At 39.3% G+C, this 27,122-nt stretch overlaps 1 protein-coding gene across 1 annotated transcript; it reads left to right on the top strand.

The window, feature by feature from the left end:
* Window positions 1-4,347: 4,347 nt before the first annotated feature.
* On the top strand, window positions 4,348-5,305 carry LOC138899252 (uncharacterized). Its single transcript, XM_070185395.1, has 3 exons — window positions 4,348-4,431; window positions 4,646-4,841; window positions 4,923-5,305. Exons 1-3 carry the CDS (start codon window positions 4,348-4,350, stop codon window positions 5,303-5,305), a joined length of 663 nt encoding a protein of 220 aa, XP_070041496.1.
* Window positions 5,306-27,122: the final 21,817 nt, after the last annotated feature.

Here is a 27,122-nt window from a genome sequence, read left to right as displayed (position 1 = left end):
TCAACTTCAATTGTCTTTGTTATTGTCATTATACCGTTGTTTGGCTAAATTTCGCACCACCCGGGTTCCCGATCCTAACAACTTGTTTACTTATATAGACAATATTTCTCCAGTATTTCGTTGATGCGGGATTGACCTAGAGTGTCACTGCACACACTTGTGGTGCCCCAGATACATATATGCATTTCCCATTAATGGCTTTTGTTCAGGGAGCTAGGAGGAAGATAAGGGACCACTAATTTTCATTTTCTGAGATGGAGACCACAAATTAGAACTTTGTAAGCTTTAATTTAAAGTAGCCACGCCTGGAACCAAAGGCTAGATCCTAAAAGACCGACACAGCAACATGTTGTACTGCTGTATGTGTTTTTGGATATATGTAGTTCTTGTCTTGCTTTTTATTTATGGCTTACATAGTTATTATCAGTATGACATGTATATTAGATAGAACCTTTGTTTCTTCGTATTTCGCTTGTTGAACGTCGATTTTTAATTTCCACTTTAATAAGTGAAAGGGAATAAGATTGGACATAAATGGTGGAATTCCAGTCTCAGACTACCATAATGTTATTATATGAAATTATTTTGGCATGAAGACATGCTGATCGTCTTATTTGGGGAACAAAACACAAAATATTTAATCAAGTTCATCATTTGACAATCCACTAAATGTACTAATACCACATTTGAAAAAGTATGAGTACTCTTTGTCAATTACTACCATTAAGATAAAATCATAAAACTCAAACGATAAATGATTTAATCGGCCAGTATTAATAATAGTAAAGACAGTTCGGTGTACAAAGTATCTCGTATTCAAGTATGGTTCGGGGAAGGACTGCTTCCCAAGAATGTGTAACGTAGGCAGTCTATCTTAATACAAGTATAAGTGGTTGATTCCAGGGCTCAAACCCATAACCTATAAGTTACACGGAAACAACTTGACCGTTACTCCAAAGCTCCCCTTCACCGATGATAGTAACTAATAAGGATGGAAAATATCCCAAATACAACTAGTATTCGAACATTCATATCAAATTCTGGATTTCCTCTGTACATTTTATTTTTCTGTAATTCATTATTGTTTCCTCAAGTACAATTATAAAAGTAAGCTTGGCATTTATGAAGGTAAAAAAGGTGAAATCATTAACTTTGAGGTAAAAAAACTGAGAAGTAAAACGAATAGTTGCTCTATTTCGTTTGTTTTACTTTTTAAAATTCTTTTTAAATAGTACTATTATTATTACTATTAATATTAATAATACATAAATATCCTTTGAAAGAAAAAAGAAGAAGATAATTTTCAAACGAGAATATGACCAAACAATCGATGGCTCTTTTCTATGGCCGAAAGGAAAGACCATGGCTTAGTGATGTGTGGTTATAATTCATGGTTTAGCACATTATTTGTCTTGTATTTTTATATGCTTTAATGATAAAGTACACCTTATTTGCGTGTAATATGGTCAATTTTATGTGTAGGTGAATTGGAGATGAAAGTAGAAGAAAAAGGAGACCTACAAGTCGAAAGCGTGCGGGGGAGCAGTGAATGAGAGAACCTCGCGACGCCAGGCTTGAAGCTGGTGTTGCAAGGCAAAGGCCAAGCAGAACCAGGCATTAGCCAGGCGACGCCAGGCCTGCGGCCAGGTCCAATCCGAGTTTTGAAAACTTAATTCGTTTTCGGATTTGACTAGGACTTGGCCTATACGTTTAGGTCTTTTCATACACATATAAATAGACCTAAAAATACCACTTGGAAGGACTTTTGTAACCGGAGGCAAGAATAGCTTGTGGAATCACCTGTTGGGAGTTAGAATCATCGATTTCTACATCCTTTCTTCTTTACTCTGTACTTTAATTATGCAAAATATTTGAGATATTGTTACTATGAGTATGAGTAGCTAAATTCCTAATCCAGGGTTTTGATGGAACCTATTGAAAGATGATTATCTTGTTACGTTAATATAAATTTGCCGTAGTATTTTCTCTATTTGTTCAACTATATTATTCATGGGTTGATTGAAGGCCCCTCAATTAGTTGTGCCTATTTAGTATCTATTACTCGGGAGAGAGTGCATATTTAGATAGTTGTTGAACAACATCACTCCTAAAATTATATGAGGTTTAAATGTGGGATTAGGGATAACGAAACCTTAGTGCGATCTGAGTGAATTATACTTAATGCCAACTAGCGTAATTCGGGAGAATATGTCTAGTAAATTGTGGTAATTACTCGGAAAAGAGTTACAACAGTTAGAGTGCTCATGGTCGATAGAGAAGACTTAGGAAAATTTGTAGAAAACGTAGCGAAAAATATTCCGACAATAGGGAAAATCACAACCTTAGATCATTCCAATTCTTGTTTACAACCCGTTCGTAGTTAGTTATTAATTATTACATTTTTATTACGTAATATTTAGTTAATAAAAATCCAAATTGTTACTTAAATATTTCTGAAGATTGATTGCGTGAATTTGTGCGAGTCTAGTGGTTGTGTTTGATAGGTTAATTCTCTGTGGGATTCGATTCCAGACTTGTAAACCGGATTATATTTGCAACGACCACTTAGTCCTTTTTATAAGGAATAGTTGGGCGTGATCAAATTTTGGCGTCGTTGTCGGGGAATTAACGGTGTTATTAATTATAGCTAAAAGAAGTGCTAGAATTCTTAGTGTAGTCAATTTTCTTCATTCAAACCAAATATATTGAAATTCTAACGTTTGTAGTCTTGGGTGTTACAGGTGCTTGCTTAGGAACTCCTCAAGAACTAGTGAATTGCTCGAAGAGTTATCAGATCCTGAGAAAGTTTTCAAGGCACTAAATCGTGCAAACAAGAAAAACAAAGAGCAATGAAACTCGACAGAACAAATCGAACCAGACATGGCTGACGGAATAGAAAATCCAATCAACAATAGAAACAATGAGAATAAACCAAACAATCGGGGTGTAGTGCCTCTTGTACCAGAATCAGCATTATATGATTGGGCACAACCCACCGCCGACAATCTGGCAACCGCAATTGCAGTCCCTCAGATACAAGTAGAATCATTCCAAATCACAAACAACATGCTACATTTGTTGCAGAACAAGGGACTGTTCTCAGGGTCATACATTAAAGATCCTCAGCAGTACCTGAAGAATTTCCTGTCGATATGTTTAACGCAAAGGTAACCTAACGTGACACTGTATGCAATAAAGATTTTGTTGTTCCCATTCTCGGTGACAGGAGAAGCTCAGACTTGGCTTAATTCACTCCCCATAAATTCCATCACTACTTGGGAGGAATTAGTCAAGTAATTTTTGAAAAAATTCTACCCACCAAATAAAACTGCCCAACAGATTCATGATATATTGAGCTACAGGCAGAGACCACAGAATCACTACAAGAAACGTGGGAGAGATTCAAGGGCATGCTGGTTAAGTGTCCACATCATGGTATTCCAGATCAGATGTTGGGACAGAGATTCTACATGGGATTGGCTGACAGCTTAAAGGCCAATGTTGATGCTTCAACAAGTGGAGCATTTCTGAGTAAAACGTTCACAAAATGCAAGATCCTACTTGATAAGATGGCCCAAAACACAGGATGAATGATAAGAGACTCTACGATCACTCCGGTAGTTCACTCAGTGGCTTTGGACCCAAACAACTCCATAGCTGAGAATGTGGCCACTCTAATGACACAAATGAGTATCCTCGCCAAAAAGATTGATGAATCAGGCCAGAAGCAGCAGGTTCACATAGTTGGCACAACTAATGGGGGCTTATGTACACTATGCATTAACTAACCATATGTTTGCTCGTGGAGTGCGAAAGGTGACAACCAGCAATATCAGGAAGATATGAATTATGTAGCCAACTATGGGGGACAGAGGCAAGGTGGTCAGAATTGGGGTCAACATAATCAACAATATGGACCAGCGCATCAACAGTACAATAACAACAACAATCCTGGAGCTATGCGACCATTGGGTCAAGTTGCGCCTTACCAAAGGCAACAGGGCTACATCCAGCAAAATCAGCAGCTGAGTTATCAACAACCTCAACAATAACAGATTATGAGACCAGATGATGGGTTTTACTAAACTTGAGGGAAAGCTGGACAACAATAACAGAATGTTGTAACAATTGATTGGATCCACCGAAAAAATACAACAGAGGGTAGACTCGCATGCATCAGCGATAAAGGGTATTGAGATTCAATTAGGATAGATTTCTATGGCCCTAAACAATCGTCCCCAAGGGACGTTACCTGCAGATAAACAAGTCAATCCAAAAGAACAGGGCCCGAAATAGCTTATGGCAGTGAGTCTACGAAATGGTAGAGACCTATATCTGGAGCAAGAGATGGCTCGCAAAAGCCGGCCTACTGAAACACTTGTGCCAGTACCCATCGAGATAGATGAATCAACAGGGTTAATAGAGGTGACGGTACAACATGCGCCAACTGAAACAAGCAAAGAAAAAGAGGTCATGAAGGAAACTTGAGTTAGAACAAGAGAAGGCAGTAGAAATAATGCCAGAGCAGGTTCAAAATCAAATCACAGGAAAGAAGCGGCCTCCAGCACCCTTCCCCTAGAGATTGGCCAAATATCAAAAAAATGAGCAATATAAGAAAGTTTTGGAGATGTTAAAGCAAATTCAGGTGAACATTCCATTGATTGACACCTTAAAGGAAATGCCTGGTTATGTAAAAATGATGAAGGACTTGATGTCTCGTAAGTTCGACTTTCAAGACTTGGTCATGGTTACACTGACTCAGACATGTAGTACTGTTGTGATAAGACCCATAGCTGAGAAGTTATCTGATCCAGGGAGTTTCACAATCCCATGCACAATAGGCAACTATGCATTTGCTAAGGCACTTTGTGATTTGGGGGCAAGCATAAACTTGATGCCCTTGGCTATCTACAAAAGGTTAGGCATTGGAAGAGCTAGACCCACGTCTATGTTATTACAACTGGCCGATCGGACAGTGAAGAGGCCCTCTGTTATCCTTGATGATGTATTAGTACAGGTGGGGAAGTTTGTTTTCCCAACAGATTTTGTCATTCTAGACTACTGGGTTGTCGAGGAGATTCCCATAATTTTGGGAAGGCCATTCTTGGCCACTGGGAGAGCCCTAATTGACTGTGAAATTGGGGAGCTAAAGATGAGACTGAACGATGAAGAGATAACGTTTAATGTGCAGAAATCTATGCGGCAACCCAGTGAGTTTGCTAACTGCTCTCTGATAGAAGCCGTGGATGTGATCTTGGAGGAGGAATATGAGACTCTGAATGCAAAAGACCATCTAGCAGCATGATTCATGAATTTAGAAGAAATGGATGGTGAAAACTTGGCAGAGTGGCTTTTGGCCCTTGAAGGGCGAGGGTACTGGAAAAGAGAGCTCGAATTCGAGCCCTTACACTTAGAAGAAAGAAAAACACCTCCAGTTAAGCCATTAATTGAAGAGCCACCACAGTTGGAGCTAAAACCGTTACCGTCTCACCTCAGGTATGCTTTCTTGGGACCTAAATCCACTTTACATGTTATTATCTCATCCAGTTTGTTAGATGTGCAGGCAGCATAGCTTTTGCAGGTGTTAATGGAATGCAAGACTGCGATTGGCTGGACCATTGCAGATATTAAGGGGATCAGCCCGACATTTTGTATGCATAAGATTCTATTGGAAGATGGGCACAAACCTTCCATAGAACATCAAAGAAGGTTGAACCATAACATGAAATAAGTGGTGAATAAAGAAATGATCAAGTGGTTAGATGCGAGAATCATCTTCCCAATCTCTGACAGTAACTGGGTCAGCCCAGTTCAGTGTGTGCCAAAGAAGGGTAGAATGACTGTAGTGCCCAATGAGAATAATGAGTTGATCTCGACTCGTACAGTTACGGGTTGGCGAATTTGTATGGATTATAGAAAACTGAACACAGCCACCCGGAAAGACCATTTTCCTTTACCATTCATTGACCAAATGTTGGATAGATTAGCATGGAGGTCTCACTTCTACTTTTTGGATGGGTATTTGGGGTACAATCAGATTTCCATAGCCCCTGAGGATAGAGAGAAAACATCATTCACTTGTCCGTATGGCATCTTTGCCTTTTGGAGAATGCCGTTTGGCCTATACAATGCACCGGCCACCTTTCAAAGGTATATGTTAGCCATTTTCACTGACATAGTTGAAAATATTATGGAAGTATTTATGGATGATTTCTCTGTGGTGGGGGATTCGTTCGAAGACTGTCTTCACAATTTAAGAAGAGTGTTGAAAAGGTGTGTGGAGACAAATTTAGTGTTGAACTAGGAGAAGTGCCATTTTATGGTACAAAAAGGTATAGTGTTGGGGAATCGAGTGTCTAGTAAGGGTATTGAGGTTGACCATGCTAAGGTTGACGTGATTGAGAAGTTGCCACTGCCCACTTCAGTCAAGGCAGTAAGAAGTTTTCTTGGGCACGCCGGGATCTACAGGCGATTTATAAAGGATTTCTCTAAAATTGCTAACCCCTTATGTAAAATCCTTGAAAAGGATCATTCTTTTGTATTTTTTGATGACTGCAGGTTAGCATTTGAGGAGCTGAAGAGGAGACTGGTGACTGCACCAATCATCGTTGCACTCAACTGGGAGCAACCGTTTGAGCTCATGTGTGATGTGAGTGACTATGCTATAGGAGCAGTCCTGGGGCAGCGGAAGGACAAATTGGTGCACCCAATTTACTATGCAAGCAGAACGCTAAGCAGTGCATAACTCAATTATACCGTGACTGAGAAAGAGATGTTGGCTGTGGTGTTTGCATTCGACAAATTCAAGTCTTATTTGATTGGTTCAAAAGTGATTGTGTTATACTGACCATGTAACACTTAGGTACCTGATAGCAAAGAAGGAGTCAAAGCCACGCTTGATCTGTTGGGTTATTTTGCTACAAGAATTTGATTTGGAGATCCGCGATAGAAAAGGGGCAGAGAACCAAGTGGCAGACCACCTTTCAAGGTTGGAGGGAGCTGAAATAAAGTCGAGGTAGAAGATATAACTGAGACATTCCCAGATGAACAATTGCTAGCACTGACATTGGAGGAAGCGCCATAGTATGCAGACATTGCAAACTACCTAGCAAGCAGTATTATCCCCTATGATCTTTCCTCTGTTCAAAAGAAAAAGTTCTTTCGTGACTGTCACATGTATTATTGGGATGAGCCTTACCTATTCAAGATTTGTGTTGATAACATGATCCGGAGATGTATCCCCGAGATAGACCAATCTTCTATTTTGCAGGCTTGTCATGCATCACCATATGGTGGCCACTTCGGGGGAGTAAGGACCACTGCGAAAGTGCTGGAATCGGGATTTTACTGGCCGACAATATTCAAAGATGCACACTTATGGGTGAAAGGTTGTGACGAATGCCAACGAACTGGGAATATGTCCCGCCGACATGAGATGCCTATGAACACAATTCAAGATGTTGAAGTGTTTGACGTGTGGGGAATCGATTTCATGGGGCCCTTCGTCAGCTCATATGGCAACAAATACATACTCGTAGCTGTGGACTACGTGTCGAAATGAGTGGAGGCTGCAGCGCTCCCGACAAATAATGCTAAGGGGGTAATTTGTTTTTGAGAAAGAACATATTCACCCGATTTGGCACTCCAAGGGCGATAATCAGTGACGGAGGCACTTACTTTTGTAATCGAGCCTTCGCAAAGCTGTTAGAAAAGTATGGTGTACGTCACAAATTTGCCACCCCATATCATCCACAAACAAGTGGGCAACTAGAAGTGTCGAACAGAGAGATAAAGAGTGTTTTGACAAAGACTGTGAATGCTACAAGAACGGATTGGGCAAGAAATTTAGATGATGCACTCTGGGCCTATCGTACCACTTTCAAAAATCCGATTGGTATGTTGCCATATAAATTGGTATTTGGGAAGGCATGTCACCTACCAGTGGAGTTGGAGCATAGAGCTTTATGGGCAACGTCACCTACCAGGCGACGACGGGTAAGTTATTTCGGCCCAGTTTAATGTTTTTTTTCTTTCTCCTTATTTTAGTCGAATCTCCTCACATTACACGCCCTAAACACTGAACACAATACAAAAACCCTAACCTCACTTAAACCAAACACACATCAAGCTCTAAAAGAAAAATTCACAAGCACACACATCTGCTCATCAGCTTTGCTCTCAACCAAACACACTACACAAATTTCCCTCACCCACAAACACTCAACAACACATTGCCATAGTTGTCTCTCCCATCCCCATTGAAGTCAAGCTTAGTCTTGCTATTCTTTCACACTCATAAAAAATTCTCAGGCAGCTCCCTCCTCTCAAAAGCTTCAAAGGTATGATTTGATCTCTTTCTTTTGTAATTTCGATTTGGGTACAAGTATATCATTACACACAAAAATTGGTGGTTGTTCTTAATTGTAGTATTGAGTTTGTGTGCCCCAACCCCATGAACCCCATAGGAATGGTGTTGCGATTGTGAAAACATGTGGTAGTACGGAACCCCCAAGCCGATTTGGGAGGATGAGGCAATCCCTCATTTCCATAAGAACTCCCATGGCACTAATGCATGTTAAGTGTTTGATATAATGCCTCAATGGCATTCCTTGTCCCCATTGGAGCCCGAGTCTCCGGGATTAATAGACTAGTGTTATGAACTCGTGCACCACGTTAAAATCTTAAGTGTGGGATGGCTCGCGGGTAGCCCATGTGTTGTTCTTTGATTCTAATATTAAGAAAATACGAGGTGAAGTCTGAGTAACCTCAGAAAGTTGGGCAAGATTATGTGTGTAGTGTGTAATGTAGTTTTATCTGACTACTGCTTATTTGTGTAGGAACAAAGATGCCTCTCAGAAAAGATACAGGCAAAGCCAAGGTTACCTCCAATGCACCAGCTAAAGCAAAGGCGACCTCCGCACCTCCCCCAAAGAAGAGAAAACGGGGAGAAGCTACCTCCCATCTAAGCGGAGTACAAGTTATGGCAGCTATAGCAGCCATGCGTCAACAACCACAAGGCCAACGGGAGTTTGGTATCAACAGCATACCACCACATACTAAGGATTGGTACAGGCGTTGTAGGCCTAAACATGTACACCCGGAAGCAGCGATCCACGAACGCAGCTTGAAAGTAAAGTATCAAGCAATTTGCAGGGGCATTCAGGATATGGGGTTTAGCTATGTATTCAAGAACACATGGGACATTAATCTCAACTTAGTCGGAGAATTCTATGCAGGGTTTGATTCGCATAGTACTGAACAGCTGGTGCCGATTCGTGGGCGATTGATAGATTTTTCAGCCATGGCCATATGTAACTTTTTAGGTGCTCTAGATGTTCCTGTGGAGCCATTGGACCACTTCATTCGCCGGCCTATATATAGAGAGTTGAGACACGCACTTTGTGGTGCCGACTCTACAGCAGCATGGGTTCGGGATAAGAAAACTAATCGGCACAAGAGGTTCCCCAAGAAGAAGATGAGGGCGGAGGCTCAAGTGTGGCTTAAACTGATAAATGCATGGCTCCTACCGTGCAATCATGACACGCTCATTAGCTGTGAAAGGACCTGTGTGCTCTACTTCCTCAAGACGAGTTAAAGGGTAAATATGGGTCATCTAATCCGCTACCAGATGTCTGTAGTCAGAACGAGTAAAAAGGTCGATCGAATGCTATTTGCCAATTTTCTAACTCAGTACTTAAGACACGAGGAGGTTGAGGAGGAGCCAGAGTTTGACGACACCATCGATCAGCCCCTACGACAAACAGACATCACTAGTCTCCGGCTGAAAGAAGAGACTGTCATGACATCTTTGACAAGTACCGAGCGCAATGCTTGAGATGATAGTTTTATGGCCCATCCCTATGGGATGATGGATTTGCAGCTAAGGATAGGAGGTCGCCCGGCCATATCTGAGGAGAGGACTGAATTGAAGCACCGGTACCCGCTCAATGCTCATGCCCAGCAGCTGGTTGGGTTAGGAAATGTATACAGACTCCCCGATGATGAGGATATCAACACACCGGACCAATCTAAGGCTGAGCCAAAGTAGTCAGATGGTGAGGGAGATGATGATGAGGAGGAGGACGAACATGATGACGAGTGGAGAGCGTCAGAGGATGAAGACGTTGCTTGATTAGGGAGTTTCTTTACACCCTACTCATTTTTTGTCTTTTGTCATTTTATGCATGCAATGAGGACAATGCATGATCTAAGTGTGGGGTGGGGACATGTACATATTAATTTTAGTTATTTAGTATTTGTTTGCTTTGTTTTAGTATGTGTTTTAGTATTAGTTTAGTAATTGATTTGGCTATGTGTTTTAGTTATTTAGTGTCAGTTAGAAAAAAATAATAAAATAAAAAAATAGAAAAATTGGACTCTTCCCGATGATGGATCTCCTAGACAGTTTTCTTGAGGGAAGTAAGTCTAGAGAAAAAATACCATTTTTTTTTTTAGGTAGTGTAGTAATTCCCCCCTTGATTTTTCTTTGGGTTGCGGTTCTTTTCCAAGGGCTTTTAGTTGAACCGTGTGTAGTTAGTTTTAATTTTTAGGAGTAGAAACCACGAAGCTATCCATTTAATTGTAGCAATATCTCTTAGCTTTGTTATGCCTTGAGAATAATTAGTACTATGGTCGTGATGCTTAGGCTCGGTTTTTAACTCTAGCATAAATACCTTAAATCGTAAATTTCTAATTTGTCTTAACTGCTTTGACTGGAGTGTCACGATGAAATCAATCCTGAGTGAGTTATGTGCCATGTGTGTGTGAGTTTTGTATGTATTATGTGCATTGTATTTGATGTCTAGAACTTGCCCTGTGTGTGTGTGCAAAGCGAAATAGAAGTCTTGTTCAGTCTGAGAAGTTATATAGGCGTTTCTTTATTAAGATAGATATATATAGTTTATCCACCTAAAAGTTATGTAACGTAGTTAACCCCTTTGAGCCTGTAATCATGTTTCTTTGGCAACCACACTACAGGACTTACCCAATTGTTTGAATTAACCATCTATTTGAACTTTTTCACCTCTAATGAGCATTTGAATTGTTATGAACTTTGTAAAAGTTAAAGTGTGGGGTGGTTGGTTGGTTTTTTAAGTGGAACTAATGAAATAAGGAGAAAGGTGCACTGTTTTGAAAAAGTAAGAGCCGCTTGAATTGAAAAAAAAAATAGTTGTATTGTTGTGAAAAAGAATATTCTTTGATAAGTGGTGACTCTTAATGTGATTGTGCTTAAAGAAGTATGGGGTAATATACATGTGAAGGTGGAGTTTTGGTTTGACATAAGTATAGGATGTGTATTAAAGTATATGTATCAAAGTGCTTAAGGGAGTTGTAGTCACTCATATCCAAATATATCCTCCCCGACCCGCAGCCTACATTACAACCAATGAAAGTGCTACTTATTCTTAGATTGAATGAACTCGATTAGTAGAGTATTACACTACGGGCAAGCCTATGGTGCATCATTTGTGGCATATGAATGTTATTTCTGAGAGCGAGTGAATTTTGTCTAACTGGAGTTCCTATGTTCTTAAAATTCATTGTGTGTGGAACTAAGCTCTTTAATTGGGTGAGGGCACATGATTCATAAAGGAAAGGTAATGTTGTTGACTTCCATGTAGAGTAAGTAAGTGAATTGTGAATAAGGCATGGTATTTGTGAGTCGAATTTTGAGGCGAGGATGTCACACCTTTGTGCTTAAACTATTTTTAAAGATTCTTGGTATAATGAGTTAAGGGAATTGCTTAATAGGTTGTGTCTACGAGTGTAGTTTGATTGCTCGAGGACGAGCAATATTTAGGTGTGGAGTATTGATGTGTGGCTATATTTCATGGTTTAGCACGTTATTCGCCTTGCATTTTTATACGCTTTAATGATAAAGTACACCTTATTTGCGTGTAATAGGGTCCATTTTATGTGTAGGTGAATTGAAGATGAAAGTAGAAGAAAAAAGAGACCTACAAGTCGAAAGCATGCGCGAGAGCAGTGAATGAGAGAATCTGGCGAAGCCAGGCTTGAAGCTGGCATTAGGCTGGCGTTGCAAGGCAAAGGCCAGGCTTGAAGCTGGCGTTAGGCTGGAGACGCAAGGCAAAGGCTAAGCAGAACCAGGCGTTAGCCAGGCGACGCCAGGCCTGGAGCCAGGTTCATTAGGCATTAGGGTGACGACGCCAGGCCTGGGGCCAGGTCCAATCCGAGTTTTGAAGACTTAATTCGTTTCCGGATTTGACTAGGACTTGGCCTACACGTTTAGGTATAAATAGACCTAAAAATACCACTTGGAAGGACTTTTGCAACCGAAGGCAAGAATAGCTTGTGGAATCACCCGTTGGGAGTTAGAATCATCGATTTCTACATCCTTTCTTCTTTACTCTGTACTTTAATTATGCAAAATATTTGGGATATTGTTACTATGAGTATGAGTAGCTAAATTCCTAATCTAGGGTTTTGATGGAACCTATTGAAGGATGATTTTCTTGTTACGTTAATATAAATTTGCCGTAGTATTTTTTCTATTTGTTCAACTATATTATTCATGTGGTTGATTGAAGGGCCCTCAATTAGCTGTGCCTATTTAGTATGTATTACTCGGGAGAGAGTGCATATTTAAGTAGTTGTTGAATAACATCACTCCTAAAAGTATATGAGGGATCAATACAGAGGTTTAAAGGTGGGATTAGGGATAGCGAAACCTTGATACGATCTGAGTGAGTTGTACTTAATGCCAGCTAGCGTAATTTGAGAGAATATGTCTAGTAAATTGCGGTAATTACTCGGGAGAGAGTTACGACAATTAGAGTGCTCATGGTCAATAGAGAAGACTTAGGCAAATTTGTAGAAAATATAGCGAAAAAGATTCCGACAATAGGGGAAATCACAACCTTAGACCATTCCAATTCTTGTTTACAACCCGTTCGTAGTTAGTTATTAATTATTTTATTTTTATTACGTAATATTTAGTTAATAAAAACCCAAATTGTTACTTAAATATTTCTGAAGATTGATTGTGTGAATTTGTGCGAGTCTAGTAGCTGTGTTTGATAGGTTAATTCTCTGATTCGACTCCGGACTTGTAAATCGGATTATAAGGCATAGTTGGGCGTGATCACTTAGCACTTAGCTGCACGAAAAGGAAAAGACTGTGTACTCTTTTGGTTTCCACACGATATTTGGTATTTATGTTGAGATCTGATTAACCTGAATACGTGCCACTAGTTGCGGACCCAAAATTTTGCATAAGTGGGTTCAATAAAAAAAATCTAAACAATGGGGGAAACATTGAGTTCTGCACTTTTTATTTTTTTTTAAAAATTGTTTTAAAAAAATTGGGTAAGAAATTTTTCTAAAAATTAACAAGAATTCATCTACTTTGTAACAACAACAACAATAACCAGTGTAATCCCACAAGCGGGTCTGAAGAGGGTAGTGTATTCGCAAATATTATCCCTACCTTGTGAAGGTAGAGAGTTTGTTCCAATAGACACTCGGCTCAAGGAAAGTATTTCAAAGCCATGGAAAAGTAAATTGTTGTTAAACAAAAAATTTAAGGAAACATGTCAATTTAACCCATTTTTTAAACTAGCTTAACAATTTGTTAAGTTTTAAAGACGAAGTACATTTAACAAAACTAGAAATTTATTAAGCTCTAAGAAATTTAGCAAAAGCTCAACAAAGGACAACAAACATAAAGAGTTATTAACTAAACTAATCTAAACTAGTATAAATTGTAAGGGAGAAGAGGGGGAGGGGGGGGGGGGGGGGGCTCATAAACAAGATTAATAATTTTATTGTAACGCAAATAAACCATTTCAGCATAAAACAAATAAAGATGAAACTACTTATAAATAATTTCAGTAATTGCACTTGCATATTTAGAAAAGATTATGAAAGATTTACTTCGCAGAATTAAAATATATAGCTAACTTTTGAAGTAGACTGAAACTTCAGAATATTTTTTATTGATTTGAGTAAAGAAGTCAGATATGAAATAAAGTTTAAAAAAAAATAGAAAATAGAGATTAAAAGTGGAGAGAATACGAACGATGTCTATTTAATTAGCAAGTTCGATAGTATCCAGTTCTTCGAGATTAAATACCATATACTGCTATACATGTGGGAAAAATAAATATAGTATTCTCTTCACTCAAGTCTCAGATGGCGTCTAAGTTATGAATTAATTTACGAAAGTCTCACAGATCTGATTCTAACATTATTATCGATCTCTAATAAATTAAATATTTTTTTCACTACTAGAAATTCTAAAAAAGCGTAAAAAAAAAAACGACCAAAATTGGTCGGTCATGGCCAATAACCGTCCAAAACGCGACCATTAACGTGTGGTCGGTATTTTGAAGATCGGAAGGGCATACCGACCAAAGTTGGTCGAAAATTACCGACCAACTTTGATCGGTCAATTAAATTCAAAAAATAAAAAATTACCGGAAAAACCGACCAAAATTGGTCGGTATTTTAATTATATAATCAAAAATTGCACCATCTGGGAATCGAACCGGGGTATGTATTGTGGCATGATACTATTCTACTAGTAGACCATTTGTGCATTTTATTTTAAGACTGTCTTTTATTACATTTATATTCTTTAATTGTATTTTCGCACGAAAATAACCGACCAAAATTGATCGATTTTATTAAAAAATAAAATTACCCACCGAATTCAGTGGATTTTTTAAAATGACCGGCCGAATTAATCGACCGATTTCGGTCTGGTTTTTAATATTAATTTTAATTTATTTTAAATGAACCGACTAAAGTTGGTCGGTTTCTTGAAAAATAAATTTCGCAGGACTCAAAAATAGTTTTTCGCATTTTTAATGCCAAAGAAAACCGACCAAAGTTGGTCGATTTCATAAAAAAAAATGTAAAAATAAAATATTTTGAAAAAACGACCAACTTTGGTCGATTTTTTGGCCGATTTTTTTATCGACCAAACTTGATCGATCGACCGTGGTTGATTTTTGCCGAATTTCTAATAGTGTTTACAATCATATTATTCACTCTTTAACGTAATATTGGTAAATAATTTTTATGAAAATACTCCTCAAACAAAATATTTTGCGGAAAACATTTTTTCAGATAATTTTGTTCGTCATATAAACCAAACACACTTGTCATTCAATCAAATCTATAGCAGGGAAACGATGAAAGCAAATTGAGACGAGTCAAACACGTATTCTACTACTGCTTTCCATTCTGTCTATCTTTTTTTTTTTTTCTTATTCATAAAAATCTTAATCGATGGTTTAGTTTAAGGCAGTCCCATTCCATGCAGCAGTGGCGGATCCACGTTGTGATTTTGTGGGTGCTCAAGCATCCATTATTTTAAATTAGATTTAATAAATATGTATAGATAATTATAAAAATATTTAAATAAATATTGAGTGGACACCTATAATTAAATTGTTCTTTAACATTTTTTATCGATTAGCACTCATGGCTTTAAAGTTTTGGATCTGGCAGCCATATAAAATCACTACAAAAAAAGGCCTAATTGCGGGGGTTATTTTTAAGGTTTGCAGTGGTTTAAAACCCCCGCAATATGTTGTTGCGGCAGTCGTTAAAACCCCCCACAATAAAAGTCGTCGCAATCGATTTGCGGCAGTTTTTTGTTGACCGCCAGAACTAAGTAGCGGAGGTTACTTCGCCGCGGTTGATCATCTAAAACTTAAATCTATTTAAAATAATTTTCAGTTACGAATTGTGACGGTTTTAAACCTCCGCAATATAATTTTTATTCTTTTTTATTAGCTTATCTTTAAAGCTTCTGTCAGTCATAACCTCAAGAATTTATTGAATTTTTTAATTTATATATTATTGAAAAAATCACTAATTAAGCTGTAAATCGGAATCAAAGCAAAAACATATATTTTAAAGTTAAAATAAATCGAAAACATATCATAAAATCCTAAAACGTTATCATAAAATATCATTATTCTTTAAAACTAAATTGTCAACATTAAGTAGCATCACTTAAAAACTATTTTAAACAAAAAACATTCACTCCAACATTCTAACATCCACTTCAACCACACAATTACATCGTCACAATTAATTATCTTAGACAATTACAATGAAATTAACGGTTGCCACTAGAATTACTATCACTAGATGATCTTCTAGCGTCTATTGGGGTCCACTGTCCGCATCACTTGGCTGCATATAAAAATAAAGTATAAAAATCATGCCAGAATCAGAAATTGCAGTAACTCTAGGTTGTACTAAATACTGTAAGTAAGTAAGTGTAACAACAGCAGATGCAACAACAAGGCCAGTTGTACTTAATCCAAAGATTATCCAAATAAATACAACAGATATATTACTTGAATAACCATCTAGCACTCAAATATTCTTTAAAGTCTTTAGGAAGGTTAGTTTCTTCTCCTTTGGAATTGTAAATGCACCAAGCTGACATTCATCATTCTCATCCGTCCAAAGATCACGCCTTATACCCATATCTTGTAGATCTCTTCGAGCCTTAACATGATCCTTTGATTTTTCTTTATTATTTAGCAAAGAGTATATAATATTATCAAACACATTCTTTTCAATATGCATAACATCTAAATTATGACGCAATGAGTTAGACTCCCAATATGGAAGATCAAAGAATATGTTTTTTTTTCATTGTTGAGTTACACCTTCTCCAACACTCTTTTTCCTATTTCTTTTCCTTGTATCATTCAATTCTGTTTGTCTTCCATATATGACATTGATATCTTTCACTTGTTGCAAAATGTCTGATCCTGATAACTTCTTTGGAGGGGTCCTCTCTTCAACATTTCCATCAAAACGATGTCTTATCATTCTAAATTTATGATTTCTTCCCAAAAACCGACGATGGCCAATAAAATACCACTTTCTACTATGACGAAGTCGACAAGATTCTGCGTCAAAATTACAAGAGGGGCATACAATACCAGTATGTGTATTCCAACCAGATAAGATATCAAGTCCAGGAAAGTCGCTAACTACCCACATAAGAGATGCTCGCATTCTAAACATTTCATCCTTTGATGAATCAAAAGTGTCCACACCTTCACTCCACAACTCATTCAACTCTTTAATAAGGGATTGTAGGTATACATCTATATTATTCTCCGTCGTACGTGGACCTGGAATGATCATTGTGAGCACGTGATTTTTGCCCGACTAAAATATTCCTATAGAAATTCACAAATAGATTTTTTCTTAATTGTTTTTAGTTTTATAAAATTTGTAGGAATTTCGGTTAAAAGTTGCTTGCATTTAGTTGCATATTTAACATTCTAAAATCATAAGAAAAATATCAAAATGTCTAAAGTATTTCGTGCATAACATTTTAGGTCTAGTTGCATTTAGGATTTAATTGCATGAGTTAACTGCATTATTAAACAAAAATCACGAAAAATATGAGTCGTTTTTACATTTTTAGGCTTTAAATTGCAAATTAGTAATTCTTCTTTTATTAGTCTAAATTAATAAATTATGATAAAATAGATAACTAGGTTTATTTCTACAAATTAGCTTGATTTAATACTTAATTTAGGTTTTAATTAATTAGAATTTAAAATCAAGAAAAAGAAAAGAAAAGAAAGAAATTCTGTTTGGTCTAAAACTTGGGCCAAAACAATGTCTGGCCCAAACGATCGCCCCAAGTCCGCTAAGCCCAACCCCTCACCCGGCCCAGCCTCGTCACTTAACCAAAACGACGTCGTTTCGTTAACAGGAGATCTTAGCCGTTGATCTCCTTTGATCTAACGACCCGTAACTCCCCCCCAACCCTTATATATGTCGGATCCACCCCCCAAACCCTTCAGACCCCCCTCATTTTCCTCTCCCTCTCCTTCACTCACCAAACCCTAGCCGCCCAGAATCCCCACGCCGACGGCACCACTCCGAATCCTCTCAAACTCGCACCCTATAACCCTCATACCCTCCTAATCCCTAATCCCCCATCAATTTCATCAAAAACCCCACCAAAATTAGCGAATCTTAGATCTAAAATTTCAGAAAAACCCTAGTCTGATTTATTTCTAAATGACTTTGGTGTTTCTGTTTATTTTAGTTCAAGACTCACATGCATCGAGTAATCTTGTTGAGAGCATCTATTCTAGGCTAGTCGCGACCCGTTTCGAAGTTACCGGAGTCCGGTCCTTTCATTGATTCGCGGCTAGAGTTCATCGTTCCCGTTGCCCGTCGGGTTGTTTCGTTTACTCATTTCTTTAGCGTTAAATTAGTATTCTTTTTCCTCATTTGTTCCGGCTCTGTGTTTTTCTTGTTTGTTTTTGTTTTATTGTTTTTCCTACTTTTTTTTTTTCAGTTGGTTGATTAAGCTTCGTCGTTAATTGCATGTTCAATTTGTTTAACTAATAAACTGATTTAGATTAATTAAAGGTTAAGTACTTAGTCAAATCTCTGATTTTATTTGAAATATGGCATTTGTTGTTTCATTTCTTTTGTGGGCTGTTTTCTTTAATGTCGGATCTGGGCTTGGTCTTGGGCCATTTGGGTCATAATATTTGGCCCAAGCCTAAGCAGATAGTCTGTTTCTAGAAGGGACAGCTGGTATTTTTCAGTTGGAAAAAGATTCCCTCCCCTCGTCTATTTTCCCTGAATTCACGCTGACATATTCCTTCCCCCCAACAGACCTTCTCTAATTTTAGATAGCCTATATATACACCCTTCACACAGAAACGAAGGGTGGGATTTTTTTTACTGAGTTTCGATTCCTCTCAAATACATTGAAGAACACACACTCTAGATACTCACTGATCTTCCAAAAATAAAAATGGCACTCTGAATTTAAACTTAGAGACAGAAAAATCAGAGAAGAAGAAAATTTGTTTTGCTAAGTTTATACTCAGTGGTTGTTTGTTTTCCTGGATTTTCCATATTTGCTTGAGTCAAAGAAGCCTTCACTTTGCTTCTTTTTATTCATTCTGCTGTGACCAAGCTCCAGCTTTGGGATTTTGGATTTTATTTTGGTCTTGCTGCTGTCTTTCTGTTGCTGGAAATTGCTGCTTATGCTGGCTCGTAGCTGAATTTTCCTCTTTCATATTTAGACCTTTATTTGGTCATTCGGTTGGCTTTTCTACAGCTAGGTATGTCTATGCTCACCTGTAGTGTTCCATGGTTGTCTGTTAAATAAAAATACAAACCATCGTGTGTTAGTGATTTAATATGTCTATATGTTTTGTTTTCTTTTTTTCTTTCTTTTGATGAATTCTCGTCATGCTCTATTGAAAAGTCCAAATTAAGTATTATTGGCCGATAGGATTCAAGGTATTAATATTGATTTGTCTTTCTAAAATGAAGCACTCTATCCTAAGTGATATTCCTGTTCATTAAGCTAGTTTTGATGCCATCTTCTCACTTGATAGTTCGTTTGGCAGATTTCGGTTACAAGAGTAACTCAGTGGCTATCTTATTGTAAATTTAAAAAGTGCGAAAAGAATAGAAGTAATGTGCCAGGAATGATTTCTCTTGGAAAGTTGTTTTAATTAAAGCATAGATTTGAAATTCTATCAGTTAAACTTTGTAATTTATTTCAGGACCAATGGGTTGTCGATTCATTTGCAATTATTTTCCTTTGTTCATATAGAACTCCACTTAAGATTGCACTAGTAGCATATTCAAAGTTTCATGTTACTGGGCTCATTCTATAGCCCAGATTCGTACTTTAAAATGCAGTAGCTAATTTCAGTTTGTTAAAACGTGACTGGGCTCTTCAATGTATCTCAAATTGTTGTATTTAGATTCAGTGTCTCAAGAATGCAGTTAGACTTTTAGATTTTCGTTTACAGTATCTCGAATTTGCCAAGTTTAGCTACTCATGTTCGCGTTCGTATTATTCGATGCAATCTTAGTTCATTTTGATTTCCTTCGAAGTAGTTAAGAACTGACAAAAAAATAAAAAAATGGATTGGGTCACGTTTATAATTGTTATCTAGGTTCGTGACAGCGCAAGATTCATTTCATTATGGATTCAAAAGAACAAGTTGCTATCTTTCCAACATTCCTTTTCCATACATTTTGGACCTTTCCATATATAATTTTAAATTTTAGGATAGGTTAATTAATTCATAAACATTGTAGTTTTGCTTTAGGCGCGATTAATAATAAATCATCGTGACTATGGGTACGGTTCTCGTGGCATGGTCACGATACGTAAATCCCATTCGGGTGTGCATTTCATGTGACCCGACCACAACTTCTAATAATAATAAAAATAAGCATGTCGTAAATCGCGACTGCATTTCATGTGGTGCGGTTTGCGATGTGTGTCAAAACGACAAGTGTACGATATCGTGACTTGTTTCAAATAAATTCCATAAATAATAAAAGCGGTCAGAAAGCTAAAAAGCACAATAGATTTTAAATATGTAATAAATCAGATAGTTAGGCCAATTATTAATAGTTGAGCGACCGTGCTAAAACCATGAAACTCGGGAGTGCCTCACACCTTCTCTCGGGTTAACAGAATTTTTACCCGGTCTTCTGTGTTCGTGGACCATAAATAGAGTCAAATTTTCTCGGTTTGGGATTTAAAATAAACCGGTGACTTGGGACACCATAAATTACTCCAAGTGGCGACTCTGAAATAATAAATAATCCCATTTCGATTTATGTCACTTAAATTGGAAAAACTCCCCTATCCCCCCTCCCCCCTAGAAAAAAAGGAGGTGTGACAGCTCTGGCGACTCTGCTGGGGAACGAATCCAGAATCTCTGGTTCAGGGTTCAGAATTCGAGCTTAGATGACTGTTATACTTGGTTTTTACTTATTATCTGATTTTTTACGTGTTTGAGCCTAATGTGCTAAATGCCTCTTTTTACTGCTTTGATATTGTTTGGACTGTATATAAATTGTCACGAAACCATTCTCCTCTCTAAGTCTTCTAAATCTTCTGGGAAGTGCACGCTGGCGTGACTTCGTTTCTGTTAGTGTCATATCCTAATTTAGAACGAGGATCGGATCAGTTACAAAGCCGGGTGGCCTTTTGGTTACCGGTACGTTGCCCTCCCCCCCCCCCCCCGCGGCTCGAGTTGTCCGCTCGGGTAAGCCAGGTCTAGAACCATACACCTAGAGTTTTAAGCCTAGAATAACATAGCCTCATGCCTGATCCCTAGTAGGTACGTTTGTTTGCATCACGTGCATTTGACTTTGGAGACTCAACACAGGGGTTGGGTCTGTCTAGGACAGGTGTACCCAATTTAAAAGACCATTCTGATGCATTTTTTTACATGCTACTTGTGCATTTTTTGGTTTCGGCTTGTATGTTAACCGGCTTTTAGAATATGGAAAGAAAATCCAGCAAAATCAAGAAGTGAAATAGGATAGAGAAACATCCGGAAAGTACCAGTGTTCAAAATATCCTAAAACTCTGCCGAATTTTTAAAAAAAAAAGAGAAAAGAAAAGGATGAGTCCTTGAAAAAAAATAAGTCCTATTTTTCCACGAGTCAAAACTCATCGAACTACGCGGGTTTGATTCCCACCAGGTATGGGATACGTAGGCAACCCTCATCGGGTCCAGTCCCATTTTTGCAAAAAAATAATCAAAATAGGGAAATGTTGTCATAAATAATGTTCGGCGATGCCATTTTTGCCCAAATAGCCAAAAATGTCCCGACGGGACGCCGGAAGGCTGTTTTGCAAAGAATAGCCACTCATGTTTTTTTTTTTTAAAAAGAAAAAAACAATAAAAAAAAGAAAAATTGGCCACTTAGCAAACACATCCCTAAAATCTTCTCCTCCGAAGTGTTGAAAGGTCGTATTTGCAAAAGTAGCCGTGATTTGTTTTCGGTTGTATTTTGCAAAAAATAATCTTTTCATGGTCAGTTTTGTACAAAATTTTAATCTGGTCACCCTAATTTAAAAATGTGCAGAATGAGCACCGTTCAGAACTTACATGTGAAGGTTATGGATCAGATTCCACTAGCACTCCATATGTGGTGGGAGGATTTGGGAAAACAAGGACGAGACATGGTCAACCAATACCTGGGGGCGCTCACTGGACTATTGAAAATTTAACCTAGAAGGGACCTGATAGAGGCATTAGTGGCATTCTGGGACCCCGCTCATAATGTTTTGCACTTCTCAGATTTTGAGCTTACGCCTACTTTGGAAGAAATGGCAGGTTATACTGGGAGCACGGAGGGATTGAGACACAAGTACCCGGTATCTCCAAGGATTGTTACTCCCCACAAGTTTCTGGACTTACTAAAGATAAGCAGACAAATCAAGACTGGAAGTCTAGCAGGGGGAACTTCCACTTTTCAGTTTCTATATCAGCGATACGGGCATTTAAGGGGATTCAAAGACCCTGAAAATGGACTCTGCAGTAAAGGAAACCGATCAAAATGGGAGACCCATAGATGTTTTGCCTTCATGGTGGCATTTTTAGAACTTTTGGTGTTTCCAAGGGAAGATGGGCACATTTATTTACGGGTAGCCGGGGTTGTCCACGTTCTGACTACTCAAGCCAAGAGTACTCTCGCACCTATAGTCGTATCAGATATATTCCGAGCCCTCACATTCTGTAAGGCCGGAGTCAATTTTTTTGAGAGATGCAACCTGTTGTTGCAAATGTAGATGATCGAACACCTTTGTCATCATCCTCGATACATGAACTATGGGTCTACGGGGAAAAACTGCATTGAAGATTTTGGTACACGAGTAATAGGATTCGAAATGCCGAAAGGGGTCAAAGATTGGATTACCCGCCTTCGATCTACGACCGCAGATCAGGTAGAGTGGACATTGGGTTGGCTTCCCGTTGATGAGATTGTTTATATGCCCGCCACTGGTCCCTACTTCTTGCTAATGGGTCTCCGAAGCATCCAACCCTATGCTCCGTACCGGGTTTTGAGACAGCTTGAAAGATGCCAGACAGTTCCTAGAGATGAAGATCTTAGCACTTATGTGGTCGAAATCCGTTCTGATGCCCAATTTCCCGAAGAAGCGGTTCGCCAAATTTGGAGTGAATGCCAGTATTTGGGGGCAAACACCCGAGTACGTGATTTGTCTAGGGGTGAAGTCTTACCTAGTTTTGTTGCCTGGTATGGAAAGAGATTCGCGACGAATGGTGAATCTGAACGACCAAAAAAGACCTCATATCCAAGAATTTGTTGACGCATCGCAGGAGCAGTGGGCTTGGTTAGCTAAAGAAAAGGAATACCGAACTACTATAAACAAGCTAGAAGGACAAATTGAAAAAATCAAATTTGATAGTAGTTTGCAGGCAGCTGAAGATGCAGGGGAAAAGAAGAGGTTGGCCAAGGAAAATGAAGCCCTTCGAGCCCAAATCCAGAGAATGAAAATAACCGCCGAGACACCAGCAAGAAGTGAGAGAGATGAGGAAATTATAACCAACCTGAGGCGGAAAGTGCATGATTACGGTTTTAACTTAACAAAGGCCGAAAGGGACTTGTTCAATGCTCAAGCAAGGCTGGCCAAAGGTGCGGAAGAACACGCTAGATTAGCCCACCAGTTGAAGCAGAAATATGACAAAGAAGTAGTAATTTTACAGAAAAAGCTGGTTGCCCTGGAAAATGAAATGGTCAAGCAAACAAAGGATTTCAAGACAGAAAGAGAGCATTGCTATGCACTGATTTACCAACTACAAGAAAGCCTGAAGCAGTTACAAGACCAAAGCAACATAGATACACAAGTATTAGAGGCTCGGGTGTCATCAGATTGGACGTTTGCTTCAAGAAAAGGGTGTCATCAGAATGAAGATTAAAGAGATAGCTGATTATGTTGTAATAAAATGCCATGAATGTGAAGACATGACCAAGTCTATATTTTTTGCTTCTGTAATGACATTCGTCCGACAAGTGATGGTTGACCTAGACCGCCTTCAAGAAGATATTGCCCGCAGGCCTGTGCGGAGACCGGCTGATGTCCCGCAAGCCTCCGGAGTACCAGTGGAGGCTCTTATGTATTTTTTATTTCCTTTAGTAGTCTGTGTTTTACTTTCTCTTAGTCTTGTTCGTCTTTGTCAAGGTTGTCTATTACTTTATTTCGAGTCTGTATATTTTCCTTTTGCAGTCATCGCTACTTTAGTCCTTGTAATAGAAAATCCAAAAAGATGTCTTTCATTAATGAAATAAATTATTTCGGATCTATTTCTCTGAACTACGTAATGATCTGATTCATGCGGCGTCATGATACGTAGGCAATCCCCATAGGATTTGATCATATTCTTAAAAGAAAATAGAGAAGAAGAGAGAGAAAAAGAGAGAAAATGAGGGAAGAAAGAAAAAAGGGGCCAAACAAAAGAAACGAGGAAAGAATAAGTATTAAAAGAGCGAAACATAGCAAAGGAGAGAGGGAAAAATCAGGATTGGAGAATTTGGAAAAGCCGGGATGAAACATATGAGCCGTCGCAAAGCATTTAGAAACGTTTAACTGCTCAGGTGCATTGCATCCCCAATATGCGATTACTTATCTGTAAATTACTTTAAAACTGACCAAGTTGTTGTGTGTGCATAAAGCTAGGTTCTGTTTTAGGTGGTTAGTTTGTTGGCATCCTGGCAAGTCACCCCTATAACACCAGATCAAAGTGCAAGGCAGTCATGACTAGCAAAGAATTGGATACGGGTGTTACCGACCCGCCAAGGGAGATTGGAGAATCAGAGTCTGAATTGAAAGAGGAGGTCTACAGGTTGAAGCATCAGATGGCAAAAATGTATCAAGCCTGGGTCAGGGGGCATCCTCCACCTTCATCCCCCGCTAACTACCCAAAAAATCCTGCTTCCATCCCACCACTGTCACAAGCCCAAGATCCCATTACCATTGATATTTCTCCTCAGCACGCACCAGGCTTTACCCCTTATCGCCACTACCCTGGCACCTCGTCCCAAACCTTTCATGCTCCACCAGCCAAAATAACTGCATACCCTGCTCCGACATCCGCTCTTGTTTTCGTAGCCCCTCCGCGAGCTACCCTTCATAGATCTTCTAGTGAACCCGCGTTCCAAGCTCCAGATACCCAATATTATGTTTCGGAACCAACTTTCAAAGTCGTGGATCCTTATTCCCATGCCCCTCACTTTGAACCTCTTGTCGAAACTGAGAAACCATCCCGGAATGTGGAGCAGGATGAGATGTTCAGGAAAGTGAAGAGCCTAGAGCAATCTTTGAAGAACATGCAAGGGATAGGAAGCCAAGTAAGTGTGGCTTACAAGGATTTATGCTTATTTCTGGATGTTCAACTGCCCGCTGGGTTCAAGATGCCCAAGTTTGACCCGTACGATGGACATGGAGATCCCGTGGCCCATTTGAGAGGCTTCTGCAGCAATATGATAGGCGCCGGTGGGAAAGATGAATTATTAATGGCATATTTCAGTCAAAGTCTGAGTGGGGAAGCTTTAGAGTGGTACACCCGCCAAGACACTAGCAGGTGGTACACATGGGATGACTTGGCTCAGGCCTTTGCTCGGCACTTTCAGTACAATATAGACATTGTCCCGGATCGCCTATCTTTGACCAAGGTAGAGAAGAGGCCCAATGAAAGCTTTAGGGAATATGGTTTCAGATGGAGAGAACAAGCTGCACGAGTCTACCCTCCGATGGAAGAAGATGAGATGGTCGAGTACTTTCTTCAAGCCCTAGAGCCCACTTACTTTGGCCATTTGATCTCAGCCATAGGTAAATCCTTCAACGATGTGGTAAAGATGGGAGGAATGGTGGAAGAGGGACTCAAGTCAAGCAAGATCATGAGCTACTCTGCCATAAAAGCAACCACACATGCAATTCAAAGTGGCACTGGAAGCCTGTTAGGCAAAAAGAAGAAAGAAGATGTCGCTATGTTTGTCTCCGAATCATGGCGTGGCCCAAGGGGTCCGCCTCACCAGTACACCCAAACTCAACCTCGGCCTCAAACCTACACGCTCCATATAATCCATCCCAGCATTATTTCCCACCACAAGACCCTCGATATTCTGTCGAGCTACCCAATACTATGTTCACCACGCACAGTCATATGCTCAACCCCTTCCCTACCCGCAATGGCGTGCTCCAACTCCACAAAAACCTTATACGCCCCCACAACCATACCAAAACCCTATTGGTCCAAGTTTTCGACCAAGGCCAGATTACATAAAAGAGAGGCAGCAGCGGAAAGAAACCTTCACCCCTCTTGGAGATTCCTATACCAGTTTGTTTCAGAGGTTGAGGCAGTTGGATGTTTTAAGGCCGATTGAGCCAAAGATACCAAATCTGCCTCCAAGGAATCTTGATTACTCCCTTAGATGTGCATATTGTTCTGATGCCCCGGGGCACGACACGGAGAAGTGCTAGCATTTGAAGAGGGCGATCCAAGAGCTTATTGATACAAATTAAATTGTGGTCCAAAGCCCGGAGGCGCCAAACATCAACCAAAATCCTTTGCCGGCCCATGCAGAGACACATATGATCGAGATAGTTCATAAGGATGGGAAGCCCAAAAACTCTTCCAAGTCTGTCATGATGATCCGGGCTATCGAAAGTAATCCAATCGAAGCTCTAGATTCTGCAAAAGCAATGTCCTTGACAGTTAAAGGGGTGTCGAAGAAGCCAAGCACGCTCAACGTGAAGCCATCTGTATTGGTTGTGAAAGGGCCTCCGGTTGATGTTGAAGCGAACCAGGAAAAGCAAAAAGTGATCATGCCAGGGGTCCCGGGCAAGCCTGTCATAATCGTGGAAGGGGCTCATGTTACCCCCGTTATTATTAAGCCAGTGACCCAGTTACCAATGGTTGACACAAAGGCCGTCCCGTAGAATTACAAACAGGTGATAGTAACATACAAAGGGAAAGAAGTAGAGGAAGAAGTCAATGAAACCGGAGGACTGACTCATTCTAGGAGATGTTTTACCCCAGAATAACTCAGGAAAACCAAGCCATTCAAGGACGGCCACATCCCAGTAAAAAAGTCGGTCACCGAGGAAGAGGCTGAGGAATTCCTGAAAAAGATGAAAATGCAAGACTATTCCATTGTAGAACAGTTGAGGAAAACACCAGCTCAGATCTCTCTTTTGTCTTTGCTGATACATTCAGATGAACACCGCAAAGCCTGATGAAGATTTTGAACGAGGCCCCTGTTCCTGATAAGATCACGGTGAACCACTTGGAAAAGATTGCTAACAA

Source organism: Nicotiana tomentosiformis, chromosome 9 (genome assembly GCF_000390325.3).
Source record: "Nicotiana tomentosiformis chromosome 9, ASM39032v3, whole genome shotgun sequence".
Lineage (NCBI taxonomy): Eukaryota > Viridiplantae > Streptophyta > Magnoliopsida > Solanales > Solanaceae > Nicotiana > Nicotiana tomentosiformis.
This window is presented reverse-complemented; position numbering and strand designations above follow the sequence as displayed.

Coding starts and splice junctions, on each gene's coding strand:
- LOC138899252 (XM_070185395.1), top strand. CDS start 4,348: ATGGCTCGCAAAAGCCGGCCTACTGAAACACTTGTGCCAGTACCCATC. Junction 4,432..4,645: donor CAGGGTTAATAGAGGTGACG/GTACAACATGCG, acceptor AAGCAAATTCAG/GTGAACATTCCATTGATTGA. Junction 4,842..4,922: donor CACAATCCCATGCACAATAG/GCAACTATGCAT, acceptor ACAAAAGGTTAG/GCATTGGAAGAGCTAGACCC.